Source organism: Lipophrys pholis (assembly GCF_963383615.2).
Source record: "Lipophrys pholis genome assembly, chromosome: 2".
NCBI lineage: Eukaryota > Metazoa > Chordata > Actinopteri > Blenniiformes > Blenniidae > Lipophrys > Lipophrys pholis.
In genome coordinates, this window is record NC_137636.1 from 15,989,458 (window position 1) to 16,006,862 (window position 17,405).

The 17,405-nt window shown below is 40.1% G+C and overlaps 1 protein-coding gene across 2 annotated transcripts in view; it reads left to right on the forward strand.

The window, feature by feature from the left end:
• Nucleotides 1-17,405, forward strand: part of furina (furin (paired basic amino acid cleaving enzyme) a) — an 81,568-nt gene that overhangs the window by 50,608 nt on the left and 13,555 nt on the right. For both annotated transcript variants that reach the window (XM_080458376.1, XM_080458377.1), the window contains exons 4-9: nt 426-521; nt 3,734-3,862; nt 4,121-4,197; nt 9,901-9,989; nt 15,022-15,194; nt 16,426-16,638. In XM_080458376.1, coding sequence (XP_080314502.1) covers nt 426-521; nt 3,734-3,862; nt 4,121-4,197; nt 9,901-9,989; nt 15,022-15,194; nt 16,426-16,638 — 777 coding nt within the window. The remainder of the gene's footprint in view (nt 1-425; nt 522-3,733; nt 3,863-4,120; nt 4,198-9,900; nt 9,990-15,021; nt 15,195-16,425; nt 16,639-17,405) is intronic.

Below are 17,405 nucleotides of genomic sequence, written 5' to 3' on the forward strand. Positions count from 1 at the left end.
GGTTATTAGACGTGTGCTGAAATCATACCTCAGTGTCGTGTGTCGTTAATTTGCATACGTGTACCTGTAAGCATGAAAGGATTCCTGATGCATGGCGTTTTACACCAAGCAGCAATTTTAATTAGTCTCGGGGCTGCTCGGGAATTCATCAGCGAGTCTCATTAGTGAAGAGTCCATGATGCCCCTGCGCCTCTAATCACACTCTGTCTACTGTAATCCAGCTGAGAATTATGGGATCTCTATTAATTCATTTGACATGGTGACACTCACAGTTGGCACAATTATACTTTGTCCAATTTTATTAAATGTATGTGTTAATCTTTGACATTTGACGTGTATATTTCCTTTGTTCTGGAACCCCCCCCCCCCCCCCCCCAGTTCATCTGTTTATTTTATTCTCCTTTGTTTGTGCTCTGTTTGTTCAGGTGAGCTGGGCAGAGCAACAGCTGGTGAAACGGAGGAAAAAGAGGGATGTTTTTGTCGAGCCTGTAGATCCCAAGTTCAAAGACCAATGGTACCTTGTGAGTATGATCATTATTGAAGTTTACTTAACCATGATAGTTCTGCTGAGCTACAAAACAAGCGAGGTAAAGCATTTTCCTACACTCCCCTCCAGAAGTACTGGTACAGTGAGGCCAATCTCTTTGTTTTTGCTGTTTCTTCAAAACATTTGGGTTTGCTATAAAGAAAATTGACATTAGATAAAAGATCAACTTCTCAGCTTTGGATTTCCATCTGGATCTGATAAACCGTTCAGAAGATATCACCTTTGTCTCAACCCATTATTTTTTCTAGTCCAAAAAATGAATTGGAACAGATAAACTTAAAATAAATTACATTTAATTTGACTTATTCTGAGACTTATTATCAAGTTGCAAATCCTTTGCTTATACTAACTGCATCACGCCTGTGACCAATTCGCATCTCTTAACCTTTGCATTCTTCTTTAGTGATTATTTTCCAGTTACTGTATTCACCTCAGCCTCTTTCAAATGTCTCTCCATTCTGTCTCCTCTGGAATGTTCTGGAGACTGACTAACTCATCTTAACCTAAGATTAATGAGCCTGCGCCAGAAGAAGCTATGACCTTACCTCCACTGGGTTTGGGATCATAAACAGATCTTAATAGGTTGCTAGGTAGGTCTGGCTTTTCATGTTGGTTACGCCTCTCACGATAATTGCACAGTGCCTCTTATTGTCTGAATAATCAATGCGTATTATTGACGGACCTCTCAGTCGCATGTTCTAATAATTGTGCTCAGAAAAACTGGTGGGTTCAGACAAAAGATGGTATCTCCGGAACTGTGTTTCAGATCCAGATTAAATGAGAATGGGACTAAATTCTGAGATGTTGCTGTGTTTGTCTCGTATTGATTTTGTTGATGGCAAACCCAAATGTTTTTAGTCTAAGGCAAAAACAAAGGGATTGGTCTCACTGTTGCAATACTTCTGGAAGGCAGTATACAGAGCACCTTTGAATGCTGAGCAGCAGCCTTCTAGAAATGGATGGTTTACTTCACTCCATAAACAGCACAGCAACAAAGATGGAAAGCAGAGGTGACTCATCTTGAAAGTGCACTTGTTTTTAGTTGATTGATTTTCACATTTGACTCAAAGAATGTCATTGATACATTGGCCTGTTAAAAGCGGCAGTAACAGCTCCTGAGGTTTTCTGCTCAGCTCTTTTCTTCCGTCAATTACGACAAGGTTGCTCCAGGCAGATGAAGATTCATGGAGTTACAAAACAGATTTGCATCATGACTTGTTCAAAATGGCTGTACTTCAATTTGCTCTGTTCAAGCTGCTGTTGGTGGTATCTTGACAAACCCGTGAAACACTTCCGCCATCTTACAGGCTCTATGAAATTGTGTTTTGTTTATTTTTTTGTGGAATTCTGCTTTGAAATTGTTTAATTTAATAGCCAGATTACCTATAGTTTACTCTCGACACTACCAAGCACGTCAAGCCTTGGGATATTGTTCAGCCTCTTTTGTTTTTTTGGGGTTTCTGGTTTTTTGGTTGGCCTACCAGAGACTATTCTTTTTGTTCTGAGTTTTACTTGTGCATATATTAGGCAAATTGGCATACCGAACATGAAGATTGGAAACTTAGTTACCAGGCAACGTGCATAAACTTTTGGCCAGCAGTCTACCTGCTCACAAATCTCTTAAAATGTGGAAGGGAAAAAGAAAAAAAAATACTTATTTTTGTAATGTGTTCAATCTATCTTCAGTTTCTGCATTGTAAATATCATGGGGCCCTTCTGGTTGAACTTGTACCAATTGTTGTCATGCATTCTGTCACGTTTGGATTATTTGAAATTTACCAGTTGGATAAACCTGCATGTGATTCATATGGGCATGTTTACTGTGTAATACGTGCTCATTATTCTACTGTTTGTCAATAGATTTATTCATCATTATTTAGCCTCCAAAATGTCAGATGGTAATAAAAATGCACCACACAACTCCCCAGAGCCCAAAATGATGTCTACTAGTTTTAAAGAGTTACATTTGCAGGGATTAATTAATACCCTAACATTGTTTTAAAAAAAATTTAATAAATAAATAAAGTTCTGGATTTGAGCTGTTTTGACATGATCACCCTGATCCCTTGAGAAGTCTCCGACAAACAAAGCTATTGAAATACATTTTGTTTAGCAGTTGTGGCATATATTCATGAGTGCAGAGTTATGGTGACGGTTGTGGGGTTGCACAAATATGCTGCTGCTCTTTTCCTGCACTAAAGAAGTTCAAGCCTCATTAAATCTGAACCTGGCTGGCCAGAGGAGGGTGTGGGTGGGCCGGTAGGTCGGGTGCCCTTGATGGACGGACGCTAATGATCACCATCTGCTGTTACACTGAACAGTTAATGTTGTTCTGATATTCACGTAGTTGACGAGACAGATCTTTTCTTCATTGATAGATTATGGGCAAGTCTTAAAGAAGAGATCTTTAGCTGCACATCCTCTAGAAGTCAGTGCGCCTTGACATTAAAGAGGAAGGGAGAGGAATGAGTTTGTGAGCAATATTGGAAATGAAACCTTGTACATGCCTCTCAGATTTATTATTCACTCAGTGTGTCAGCCACAAAAGGGCTTTTTCAATCTGAGTCAGCATTGCAGATCACAACTTTTAGTTGTAATTGATTTTCGTTCTGATGGTTTTAAGTGTCAATGGCGTTACAAGGTTAAGGAACAAACCAAATTCAGTGTGATGAACTGCACTCACGAGGGCCTGAAATCTGAGAGGAAAAACAATGAATGGTACATCAGACACATTAGATTTTAATGGTGCACTTTGAAAAGAAAAGCTTTGAAGTGAAAAGAAAGACATGGCGTTTGACAAAAGGTCAAGTTGAATGTCGAAGCCAATCAAAAGGAATACAGAATGATTGCTATGTGCCATCATCCCCTTCATCATCGCTGTGCTTTGTGTGGTATTAATAATAAATGCAAGCCTGGTGATGATGGTTTCAAAATACATCCACTTTTTGACAGAAATGAAGTAATTACACCTGATGTGGCATCTTCCACTATGGGCTAATGGCTGAAATTCAAAAAGCTGCACTTTATTCTTCGTTGATGCCTGCGTGAAGTCTCTTCATTAAATTCTCAAAAATGACCTTTTAAGTAAGCACTTCCCGGTGTAGCTGAAACCATGTTCTTACCAACACACAAGTGTTTCTTCGATAATTCAATTGAATCTAACTCACTGACTTTCTTCATTTTTAGTACAACAACAACCACCGTGACTTGAATGCCAAAGCTGCGTGGCAGTTGGGCTACACAGGTAAAGGTGTTGTGGTCTCCATACTGGACGATGGAATAGAGAAGAACCATCCTGACCTAAGTGAGAACTACGTGAGTATAAGTCATTTATCACAGCTATGGCTGCAGCTGAAAATTCTTTTTAACAGATTTTGAATTGAATATATCATCTTTCTCTACTTAAACAGAATAATTGATCCATTAACGTTTCTCCATACCAAGAATTTGTGTTAGTTTTCTTTTTATTATTGTATCAAGAAAAATAAGATCATTCAAGATGATGGACCAAACAAATAAAATCCTGCAGTTAATGCATTTCACTCATCACAGTTTGCTTTGTGTTTTTCATAGGATCCGGATGCCAGTTATGATGTAAATGACGGTGATCCAGATCCTCAGCCTCGATACACACAACTTAATGACAACAGGTAGATGTGTGACATATTTTTCTCTGTATTTCTGTTTGGTGTATTTCTGTGCTCTCTTCTTCTTCTGTGATGGTGGGGACTTAACGTATCTGGAGGGAGTGAAAGTAAGATAAGACATGTCAGGAAATCTTTTCATTTGTTTTACATTAATTTGTTCTCGTCGCTGTCAGATAATCGATAATCAGCATCTCGATTGGTTGATGGCTGTTTCCCATTCATACTTAAGTCAAGCTGCTCCAATTATGAGAACAAATCTACTTAAATGTCATTTGTTGTTGTTTTTGTTGTCCATAATATCAACTTTTTCTACTCTTCTACATTGATTTGATTTGGCCTCTGAAAACATGGAGGGGACTGCAGGACAGCTTTATGCTTTGGGTAAAAAGAGTAAGGCCACGCCACGATTACGGTGGGGTGTGAAGAAAACAGCTTTGTTGCAGGGCATCTGCTGAGAGCATTAGGAGTTGTTTACCACCAGAGTGATGTCGTGCAGAGAATTGATTGAATTAACTTCATCAGCATTAATGAAAGAGCAAATCTTTTGGCTCAGAATGGCCCCTCCTGGTCTTCATTCAATCTCGCTGGCGGAGTCCTCTCTGAATTTAATTTCTCACTTGCTGTAATCTGCTGTTTGTGGGGCCACAGGCTTGGAAGGCTTCTTTAACTTGAGACTCATCCTGATTACTCATGATGGACAGAGAAGATTATAGTCAGGCATGAATGAAAATCAAATGCTCCTACTGAGACAGTCGCCTGGGGCTGGCAGAATCAATATGAAGGCCAGAGGGATACAGTGAGAGCTTCAGATAGATCCAAACATATTCTGAGTATGCTAATCCTGCACCACTGCCTTAAAGGCTCTGTGAAACATACACAGGCTGATTGTAGAAGGTCTGCAACACAACTCTAAAAATAGAGTTTATTTGTTTGGGTCTGAACCACACACACAATTACCAGTAAAAGTTTTGATAAACAATGGAAACGCTGCAAACACTTTGTCACCACTGTTTAATTCGGCTCAGTGGTGTGCGAGTGCCAGAAAATGTTTTCGCTGCCATCAACAAAACGCTAAATGGTGGAATTCCATGTGGAAAATGTGGGAGAACATCCCTCCGGTGCAGCACCACATATCCAAAATCTTCGCCAAGGCACACTTAAGCTCTTTTTGCAGCTCACAGTGGCCCAGAGCCCAGCTGAGACACTTACTATTGATGTTTCCTTCAGTTTGGCTGCACTTCTTTCCTACCCTCGCTCACCTCAGCCCTTATCTCTTGCCACCCAGCTTTCGCTCTTTCTTGTGGCCGGACCAATTTAGAGGGGGAATATCAGTATGTGTGTATGCATGTGTGTGTGTTTGCCTGTTTCATTTGCTTTACAGTGGCGTTTTTGCAGATGCATGTGTAAACAACCTGTGGGCGGGAATGAAACTGCATAAGGTTGTGTAACACTGAAAGTGTCTGTTCCCTGCAAAAAGCCCAGCTCTGTTCTCTTCCATGAAGCTGTCTTTCTTTCCAAGCATACGGGCCGCAGTGAGGACCATTCACCCTTATGTTTATCTAAAACAGCATGTGATCTGATGTTTCTTTTTCCAAGGTTTCTCTAGACTCCTATCAGGATGGTTTCCAAATGTGCATTTCCTTGAGCAAACCTGGTGGAGTTGGAATAGTCTTTTAGTCCTTGGTATCGATGTGTAGTGTCAGGCATAGTTTCTTGACTTCATACTATCAGTACAGAATAGAAAATTAATAAGATGAAATTCTGGAGCATTATAGATGACAGTTCTTAACTAAATTGATAAATTCTGAACTTTTCAACTCTTAACAGTGAATAAAGGACTTTGTAAAAGTACTGCAATCTGATTAATCTTGTTCTTGCCTCGTGTTAATCCCCAGATTTTTTTTTTCCTTCCATATTCCTCTCCTTACTGTGCTTTATAAAAATCACTGGACTTTTTGTCCTTGAGGCCAGCTCATTAGTAAACTGGCAGGACCATTAACACACTTAAGAATGAGCACAGCAAAACACTTGTTCAGATTTACCTTTGAGGTTCAGTCCAGCCCAGAGACTAATGAACAGCAAATGCCTCGATCCGCAGCCTCAAGAACCTCAATGGTTTATAGTAATTAAGCCAACGCATGATAAAGAAAGCAAGTGAATGAAAGGTGTTTTGTGCCATGCTTTGTATATGAGTGACCACTGAGGCTGCCAAGATATAAATAGATCAGTGTATTGTCAATCAAGCACATATTTCACAATAATGCATTACATTGGTATTTTTTGCTTACATTTTTTGTGAAAGCTTAAAAAGATTGTGATTAACTTTAGATGGGCCTTGACATGTATAAATCACATTCAAAGCCTTATTTTTTTTAAATATCTGTTGTGTGGATGTTGGACCCTGGAGGACAGCGAGATGTATATGCTGCACATCTATTTCTGTATTTGGATGACATTTTAATAAACTAACAAAACTGGCTTTGTTCAGGGTTTTTTATTTTTTAGTAAATGCCCAGTTTCAACCGTTAAGGTCAGGATGAATAGGGTTTTTTTTGTTTTAGTTTTTTTTTCCAAATCTTTGATCTTGTTTCCACGGATACATCTGAATGACAATAGCATGCCTCTTCAGCAAGTCTCCAGAGGGAAGCAGTTTAGGTTTTGTACCGTGGTGATGGTTCTGCCAGCTGTGGGTATGAATACTGATTACACTGTTGGCCTGCAGCCAACTGTAGTTGCTGTAACCTGAGTTACTCTCTGCGCCTTGAGTCTGCCATGGGGCTTGTTCTCGCTGTAATCGGAACAAGACTTTGTTGAAATTGCTCTTTGTTCACCATAATTTACTGTTATTGCTGTAATGTCTGATGCAAGAATTCCCTGTTTTTGTACATCACACATGAAAGGTGTTTTGAAGTTTCTACGAAGATGATCCTTTCATTTCTTTTTCCAAGAAGTCAGTCTGTTTCCAGTTGTGATTCTGTTAAGACTGACAAGTTGCAGGCATGAAAGTATTTTCAGTAATAGCACATGTTTTTCATACTGCATTGGTTTTCACCAGTGTGGTGAGAAAAACATCGCTGCTATCTGCAGTGGCTGTATGTACACTTTAGTCGTATGGTTTGCATAATGTTGGTGGTGTGGGACAACCTCGCAATAAGTGACTGTTGTGCTTCACGAGGTCTGTTCTTTTCTCTTTTCAAAGGCAATCTGAATCTGAGTGGTGCGGTGTTTATCATACTGAAGTTTAGCCTGTCGCCACACAATTGAATAAGGAAAACATTTTTATGAGTTGTTGACAATATGATGATTGGTGTGTTTACCAGCTCCTCTCCAGTGCTATTCCTTGCCAATAAAAATACATTTTGCTTAAAAGATTACAATTGTCTCTTTGTGTGCATGGTTTACACAAGCATATCTGGAAGGGCATTGCAAATAAGATCAAATAAAATAAACTACAACAAAGGAAATATAACTAAAGTAAATAATGTATTGGCAGATATAGTCAGCTTGAAAAGTCTATAAAACTTGCTGGAGTGTAGCTACTTGACTGTTTTTTTGACCTCTGACATTAGAGTGGATTATTGTTTTTTTTTAATAAGTGAGCTCATTTGAGTGTTAACTCTGGTAATTAGTAACACAAAGTGCCTCAATGTGTCAGAGAATAAATCAGGCTGATATTACAGCACTAATTAATCTGTGTGACTTGTTAACAACTGAGCGAACACTGCAGCGCTTGTCGTGACAGGCAGCTCTTTGTTGTCGCAGACAATCTCTGTGAATTGTATCTCCGGAGCTGTTCATGTGATGGTGTCTTGCACTGCATTGAACTCACCTCTTTGGCCTTCGCTTACTCAGTCCCCCACTTGTGGCATAGTGCTTGTTTGGTTTCATGTCCAGTCATTATTTTCAGAACTTAAGAACAATCGAAATGAGGATGGTTTTAAAGCCAGCACCCATTCTTACCGTCACGTCTTGATATCAGTGCAGAGGATTGAAGCCTCTCGGGGCTTAATCCTTGTGGATGATGATGTTTTGAGTTGGGTTTTTTTTAAAATACCTTTTTAAGTCGGAATAAATGAATACAAGGGCATGATTTGCTTTTACAACCCACAGGCCTTTTTCGCCTTCTTGTTGACCTTAGAAGTGAGGGAGAGCAGTGAAACAATATCCTCAAAAAACTGGATTATGCATCTAGTTCCTGTATCAAGAGGCTCAGGAACTGAGGTCTTCATCTCGGTAACATTTGTATCCCATGAATCAGCTGATTCTGATGAATCTATCAGAAAGGCTCAAATGAACACTGGAGGGACAGGTATGCGCATACCTGGCATCTCATTGCAGACACCTGAGCTGCTGCTTATCACCAGCTACATCACAAACATGAATGCTGTGGGACAACAGCTGAGCCCTGCCAGGAATTTGATACGGTTCCCTGGAAAATCGCTCCGATGACATTTGTGTGCAAATACTCTCTGTGTGTACTTTGGTGACTATCAGGATGTTTTCATCATTTGGCAGTCAGTCTGCTCTCAGCATGCTAAAGCAGGGTCACTGTTTCTATCTCACGGATGTCCTGCGACACGTGAGAGACGTGCTGCCAGTGTTGACTTTACCCTTTGCCCCCACAACTCATCACAGTGTCTAACGGGAACTGGAGAGTGCAACAAATTCATTACAATACAATAACCGTCTGTCATTGTACCTGTGTTTTTAATGACACCAGAACTTCGAAGGCAGATTTCAATTTGTTGTGTCAAAACGGATACCGTCACGATACTTGTGACCTCTGACCTCTATGCCAGAGTTTAAAATCCTCGTAAGGTCACACAATTGACAGGATTAAGCATTTCTTAGTTCTGATGAATAACTAGCTTTGACACTTTTTGGCAGGCTGTACACAGATCTGTACTGACGTCAAGTCCAGTCTGCTTTTATCAGTGCCTGACAGTCACTCACTGCTGATATGGTGTTTTGATTAGTTGGTTTTTGGTTTGGCTGCTTACTCAGAGAGCTGTAATGGAAGCCTGCTGGCTGAGATAGTTTCTCCAGTGGCGAATGTTCTCTGTGTCTGTTGTTTCCTGATGTAACACAGTGTTGCCCAGGATCCAGCATTCCTGTCTGGGAATGGCTGTAATTCAGAGGGGATTGCACCACTGTTTGGAGGGCATTAAGAGTGCATATCCATCTGGCAGACCAGAGGGATGCACCTGACTGGAATGTGATCAACTCTTCTGCAGACGCCTTGTGGATCTCTGCACCGTGATGCCGGGAGCTATATTTCACTACAGGAGTTCAGACTTAATGAAAGACCGATTGTGAAAATATAATTCACATTTTCTTCTCATATGTGATGGTACCGTGTCCTCTTGTCCTGATTTTACTCTGTTTAATTGTGGCTTGAGGCTCTGCAAAGTTATTAAAGCTACAGGGCCACAGATAATGTAGAGTGGACTCGTCACTGACTGGAGGTTTTCTTTCATTTCTAAATCAGAATTCCGATTTGTTTTAAAGAGATCTGGGCCAAGAATCATTCTCTTTGTATTTGTTTTGTCTGAGTCTGCTGCTCAACCGCGGAGTAATGCGAAGCACATTATTTTACAAGTAGCCTTTGTTTGACATGTACTCTGGAAAATGTTGTGTCAATACCTGAATGACACGTGCAAGGATAATCAGTTTCCTTCTCACCTTTTTGTTCTCTCTCCTCTGCAGGCACGGGACACGGTGTGCAGGAGAAGTGGCAGCCGTAGCAAACAACGGGGTCTGTGGAGTCGGAGTGGCCTACAATGCAAAGATTGGAGGTGCAGTGTGAATGATTGATTTGATCTCAGCGAGGCAAACCATAGTTTCATCTCATCGCTTCTTTTTTTTAACTGCCAGAATAGGTGAAATGCTTGTTCTGGTGCACCAGTTATATTTGCGGTCCATTTCCCGTGCACAGCGTGCCCCTGAATCTTTTTGAGCATCACTGCAGGTGTTATGTGGCTTGCCAGTGCACTGTAAGTGTATTGCTTTTGCATGGAGCTACATTACAGAAATGTTCCTGCGATGGTACAATCCTGTGGGTTTTTCCTGAAGCTGCTAGTCAGACTTATCAGTTTACACATAGAAAGAAAAACATAGTTGATGTAACTCACAAACGCTGTGCCACTCATTCTTCAATACGATGATGCCACAGGGAACACCCACCGAAATTATCGGCTTAGTTAACACCTCTCTGACAATGTGTCAGCAAAAGCTCAACCTCATAAGGAAAGGGTTTATGACGGAGTTGTTTTGCTGGATTGTCTTAAATTGCACAGAGTAAACTGCAGAATCAGTGTTTTTACAGGCATCTGGTGGTGCTGGTGGTGTTGAAAAAAGGGAATTAAACGGACCCCCAAAGTTTAACTGTTGTATTGCAAACTTGAAAATGCTGTGTTTATAGTTTGTTGAAGGCAATGCATCAGCTGTAAGATTTGTCTGCAGTCTTGTCGCAGATGGGACGGATTTTACAGCACTGGTTTGCCTGGGTCTATTTTTAAGTCCTGCTCGGATGTTTGTTTTGAATTGATGTAACCGTAACTTGAAAAAAGTCCTTTCTAAAATACATGATACCTGTATCACTTTTGAAACGTTATCGTCACTCTAAATGTACAGTACATGCAGTTTCATCGTCCCTTGTTTGCATTCCAGTACCACAAGTCAGGTAAAATTAAAAAGGATTGTTCTCCAGGTTACCAATATAACCTCATCTGGCCTTGCTGTTTTTCATTCAGTTTTTTTATTCACATTTTCATCAAGGAAGCCAATAACCAAACACTTAATTCCTGCAGTTGATCGAGATGAAGCAGGACAGCCAATAGTAAATTAATTGAGGGCCGTTTCAACGACGTATTAATATTTAGGGATTTTTCATTTCCTTTGATAAAAGCAATCATCGGTTGTTGCCATTTTTGTTAGTTCATTTTTATTGTTAAATTATTAATACTTAGAAATTATAAATATACCATTCATGATTTATAGATGTATGATTAATTGATCAACCCAGAAGCTTGATGGCATATTGATTGATAATGAAAGTAGTTCATGTTGTGTGTGAGTTAAAACCTTTTCTTGAAGAGTTTCCTCAGCAGAGTACTTCCAGGTGCTGTGCACTCGAGTCGCCAACTCATAAATGCAAACCAATAAAACATCTTGCTCGGGTGTCTGACTTGAGGAGTGAAAGCTATGACAATTTAGCAATGAAACGCACAGTTAGATGTTAGAATGGTGTTTGATGTCAGACAGACACTAAGCAAAGCAGAGTTGGTTCAAATAAAAAAGAATTTAGGCGAGCATGGCAAAATAGTGTAAAATATTAATTTGTGTCTTCTGAAGAGCCCGTAATAGGTTGTTTTTTGTGTGCCAGTAGCGAGAAAACAGCTTTTATAATTTGAATTTACATTCTTCAAAAGAATCAACTATGATATTTAAAAACACAATAAAGTTGATTTGTTTAGCTTTTTAATTGGAAAGATTATTTTTTTCCTTCACAGTTTAAATTTATTTTTTTCTGACTCTGCGTATGAGACTATCTACATTAAATCGACTTTCACAAATAAAGCAAATCCTCTTTATATGCCTATTACCAGTACACATGTGTGCCTTTTGTACTCGGTATTTCTTATTTTTGTCCTGAGGATGTGTCACACAATTGGGAATGTCGCATTAAAAACATTTAGTTCTTTCATCTATAGAAGCTCATTTGGCCCAATATATGCTCTTGCCTCATTATCCCGAAAGCATTTCTACCTACTTCCTGCTGTGATAAAACTTGGGCCCAGGCAATGTGTCCTAACTGTAGTCCCTATAATACTTACAGATGGCAAATGCTAATATACCACATGGTGTTTTGCTCTTCCAACAAGTTGTTTGTATGTGGTCATGTAGGTGAAACAGAAGGCAGACTCAAGTGGTACATCGACAAACATTTGCTTTTTATTTGCACCTTCACCATCAGTGTATTTGGAAGGTAGAACTAAAGCACGGTAACAATAAAAGCTTGAAGAATAGGCCTTGTTCCACATCAGCCACACAAAGAAAAGCACTTTCTCCATTTTAAAGTATGTCTCATGGCACCGTTTGCTACAAAAATATAGGAAAATGAACATTTTATTCAGAATACATTTTATTGCAGGCTGTTAGGCTCAAGAATATAAATTTTCCCTTTACACAGCACCCTGACTCACCAGAAATGCACTGATCATTGAGCTGGTGCATGCATTGTAATACAGAAAAGACCCGTTTGAGCAAATGCTGTTGTATGTCCAAACTATTGGCTGACTGAGAATCAATGTTCCATTGAAAGCAAAAAGCAAAAATCCGAGCATTTGTTTTAAAAGCATCTGAACAGGTTGAATAATATTTCAGCTAAACTGAAAAGACCATGTGCGGGGAAAAGGAAGCTGTTCGAGTCCTCTGCACTATTAACAACCCTAATGTCACCTGCTGAAAAGAAGTATATCATTCAGCTGGGAGACTTCCCTGTGAAGTAATTTCACGGTTGTGCCACAAAGACAAGCTGCTTTGTCCTCTTTTTGCAGAATTGTCTCACATTCAAGGATCTTCACCCTAAAGTCACCACAAACAAATGTCTGTAGCTTAGTGGACCAGAGGCAGTTTTGGCCATTTTAAACTGATGTATAACTGGTTAAAGTATTGAGTTGAATCAATACTTTAGTAGATCAGAGAGTTTAGCACGGTCAAGTCATCCACTCCCGTACTCGGTCTACTTGGTGGTAAGGAGAGCTGAGAAGCACAGAAATCACTGCGTTCACAACCTTCCCCAGCTTGGCAATGTGGACACTAAACTGTTCCAACCCAAAGAGACGCTGTCTCTTCTCTCCTGCGGGTTATGACCCGACCTCAAGGCCAAGTCCTTGTTGGACGGGTCTGATGGAAGTAGAAACCACTTCACCTGGCTCCTCTAGGTACGGAGCTGAGCTGGCTTTTCTTGAGTTCTATGTAGTTATCAAAACTATCACCCTGATTAAAAGTTGACAGCAACAGGTGAGGGTGGTGCTGCAGATGAACTGATAATTAAAGTGTTTCACCTCATAATCTCAGCCCCCGTTTCACCACAACTGTCTGGAGACTGTCATTTCTGCTGCTGCATGTCTCAGCCTGAACACTTGGTGTTTCCAATACTACATCTTGTATATGGAGAGAAGGTGGACTCAACCTTGATGTACAATCAGTCTTGGTCCCAGGTTTTTGGGGGAGAGGTGTTATTTTGAAGAAGTATTGGAAATGCGCAAGTCTCCAGAGTGAATCACACTTTATTCTCACCAAAGTGCAGGCTGCCATGGAAACACAAGCAGCTCAGAGCCCGTTTGATGCTTTTGGAGAACTTCAAAGAGCTTCGGCTTGGTTGTTCAATCTATATACAGCATCATGGAGTAACCTGACCTGCCATGTATCAAAGGAGGAAGCTAGTTTGTTTGTAGAGTGTGTTCGAGCTTCTTACCGTTCTTGTTGTAGAAGAAGATTATTGAGACAGAGAAAGTCTTTGGACTTGAGTCAGAAAGAATCTGTTTAGGCAACCTCTTCACTCCTGTGTGTTCTCCTCCTACACAGTTACCTTGCATACATTTATATGTTACTTTCTCTAGTGCAGCACTTCTTCTGCTCTCACTTTCAATTGACATTATAAATGAGCTTGACTTGGAGCCTGCCAGTAGATACAGGCAAGGTTGTTTACTTCTTCTGAAATGAGAACAAGTCTGTTCCAATTTACACTCTGATGGATGTACTAATTTTACCCTGACACAAAGAGGAAGATGTCCTATGGTTTCTGTCATCTTTTAATTTAACTCCTCAGTTTTAAAAATCTGCTTTACACTTGAGTAGCTTGTTCACACTTGATGCATTTCATCTCATTTCATTCGGGTTTTTTTCAGTCTACCTCAAGCACCAAAGAAAATCAATACAGATCGTTTTGGGTTCAAATTTTTAGCGTTCATAAGGACCAGAAGTACAAATAAGCACCAAGAGCGCATCCTTCCATGGACCACTGCATGAGATGCATATGCTAAACATCCATATGTGTTGTGCACCCTGACAATCAAATGTGAAAGTGTGTATATGTAGATGCTAAAGCAGCAGGGCTTTGGCCCATCATCTTCCTGTGGTGAAACATCAAATCAACTGTATCCTGACACACTGAGCTGCAGAATGGAATGTCATTCGGCAAGATGATCGTCATCATCTGTATGACACCCAAAAACCTCCCGTTTAGGGTTTAACTAAAGCTTTTTTTTTTTGCATTTAATAGATTAAATCATTGCATATTCTTTCTTCTATTCACTGTTCTTGTTTATCACAGTTTGATCTGGGATTCACCTTTGGTCGAGGTTACCTCAACACCCCTACATTTTTATAGAATTTTCATACTTAGGAAGAGCATTCTCAGACTGGAGCCTTAGATATTTTTGACTTGTGCAGACCATAGCGTGCGGAAGTCAAAGGTGAAGGAGCTCCTGAGGTAAAAGAAATGCACTGGAATTGTCAGATTGAAACAGCTTCAACAACATGTTTATTGTTGTGTAGGACATACTAATGAAGAGTTAGAATATTCATATAAAACATTTCATTAAAATATGTGCCCCTTGTTTCACCTCCAACACTTACTTTTATCCCAGAGTGAATTCCTACTTCGGTTCCATGTTTATAATGTTTTTAATTTCATTGAAAATTAATTCATTTATGTATAATATCAATAGAACATGTGAATGTGCAATGTAAAAGCGCTAAGAAACATTTCTTTTTTGTTTGTGTCTGTGTGGGTGTTTGCATTTGGTGCCATGGCTGCAGGTGTTCGTATGTTGGACGGTGAAGTAACAGATATGGTGGAAGCCCAGTCTCTCAGTCTGAATCCCCAACACATCGACGTCTACAGCGCCAGCTGGGGCCCTGAGGATGACGGCAAAACAGTCGACGGACCTGCCAAACTCGCCAAAGAAGCCTTTCTGCGTGGAGTTACCGAGGTGTGTGTGTGAGTTTGTGTATGTGTGTGTGTGTTTGTGTATGACAGAAAATATTTGCTGCCTGCGTTTTGTTTCCTTTCAGCAGTCAGTAATCGAACAGTTCAAGCATGAGAGGACACAAGCAAGAAGAACAAAGCCGTTTTTGACCCTGACAATTATGAATGGAAAGGAATGTCCTCTAAAAGCCACCAGGGCAGAAAAATCTTGAAAAATGAATCGATGTTGCGCTGAGAGAAATTGAGTTTTTTCCATTTTCTTTCATATTTTATTTTCTCCTCTAATATCTATTGTGAGTGAAAGGGCACTCCATAAACTGCCAGGTCATCTTTTATCTTCCCGTGCTTTCAGTTAGTCAGCATGCTGTTTCTCCAAGTGTGAAATATTTTGGAAAAAAAACAAGGTTGAAAGAATTCAAATTAAACAGTTACTGGAGCTTTAAATTACTTGACAAGAATTTCTAATTAAAAGCCTCCAAACGCCTGATTATCTATTTGCATTTACATGCAGAGAGATTTTAAAAGAGGAATTCAGGAAACTAGTTTGTCAGCATCTAACAATAATAATGCATCGAATGTGGAGCAAGTGCAGTCATCAGTCCTGTTGTTGTGCATCAGCTCTTGTATGAATGCATCAGGCCGGTGTCATGTATTCTGAAACAACAAGTTAGCAGATTAATAAATATACACATCACACCCCGGATCCTCACATCTGCTCTCCTTGGATAAACACATTTATCCCGCCAACACTGACTCTTGTTATGGAGCGCTAGGATTCAAGGCATGTGCCATAAAGCTCATTGGAACCACTGACACTGACTACTAAGAAAATTGCCTCGGTGACAGTGCTGTCAGATGGCGGTGTGGGTGGTGCATGGCTGGGATTGATCAATGTAGAGAGACAGTGCCACTCAATACAATAAAGCAGCTCTCAGATGGAAATTAGTGTGCTTCAAAGGCTGAGAGGATCTGTGATTTATTAAGATGAGCTGTTGTCATGTAGTGCCTTCTGTATTGCATTGCTCTCATGAGATATTTAGCTCTTTATAAATTACTGAGTGACCACCCTGGGCTCTGAGATGTATGCTGAGCTGTAATGGGCGTGATCTGAAATGAGCCATTGAATTGATTTACTCTCCTATTATTGAAATTCAAAGATTGAATGACATGTTTCCCAGGTAATCGTGGTCAGAGGAATACATGAATTATATCATGTGTGGTTGCTTTTTCTTCAGGGTCGCGGTGGCTTAGGCTCCATCTTTGTTTGGGCTTCGGGCAATGGCGGAAGAGAGAAGGACAGCTGTAACTGTGATGGCTACACCAACAGCATCTACACCCTCTCTATCAGCAGCTCTACTCAAAATGGCAACGTCCCCTGGTACAGCGAGGCTTGCTCCTCCACCCTCGCCACCACCTACAGCTCCGGGAACCTCAACGAGAAACAGATAGTAAGTTGCTGCGGTGTTTAGTATCCCCTGTTTCCTTGCTTCTCCTTTCTTCACCCACACAGGCCTTTTGCTCTGAAGCTATTGTGCCAAGTTCCTGCCTGCTTGTCTCCAGTAAGATATTTCATCATGATCATCATGATGGCAGCATTTATTTCCATAGTTTATCAGAGCCACAAGCTGCCTACCAGCAGCTGCTGAAATGTTTTATTAAAAGTCTGAGGTCATAACAATAGAGCATGTTTGAAGTGTTAATCAAGTTATAAGGCTGTGTTATGTTAAATGAAAAAGAAAAGAAAAAACATCTGCGCCACTGTTAACATTGATATAAAAACAAAAGGCTCTGTCTCCCACACTAAGTGCAGTACAAGTATGTAAGTTTGGACTTAAATAGCCGTTTGTGCTTTTGGGTGAGTTGGGCTTTAAATGAGGTGTTGTCAGGCACATTAGTGGAGCATTACTACATTTTAATGAGATTGCACTATTAACCAAATAGAATGGGTCTTAAGTCAGAGTTTAATTGCTTTTAAAGTCTTACATTGGGAAGGTGAATAGCAATTATCATTTTTATCATTATCATTCGGATCAGCAGTTTTTATCCATGTCTGCTCTCAGAATCACTGCAGGACTTTACACTCATTGTCTCCATTCATACAGCCTTGGCCCATTAAAATGATTATGAATAGAGACCATCTGAAACTCCATCTGGCTTTCTGTTGCTGCTTAACATTCTGTTCACAAACTTTAGATCTCTGAGTCAGAAATGCTCT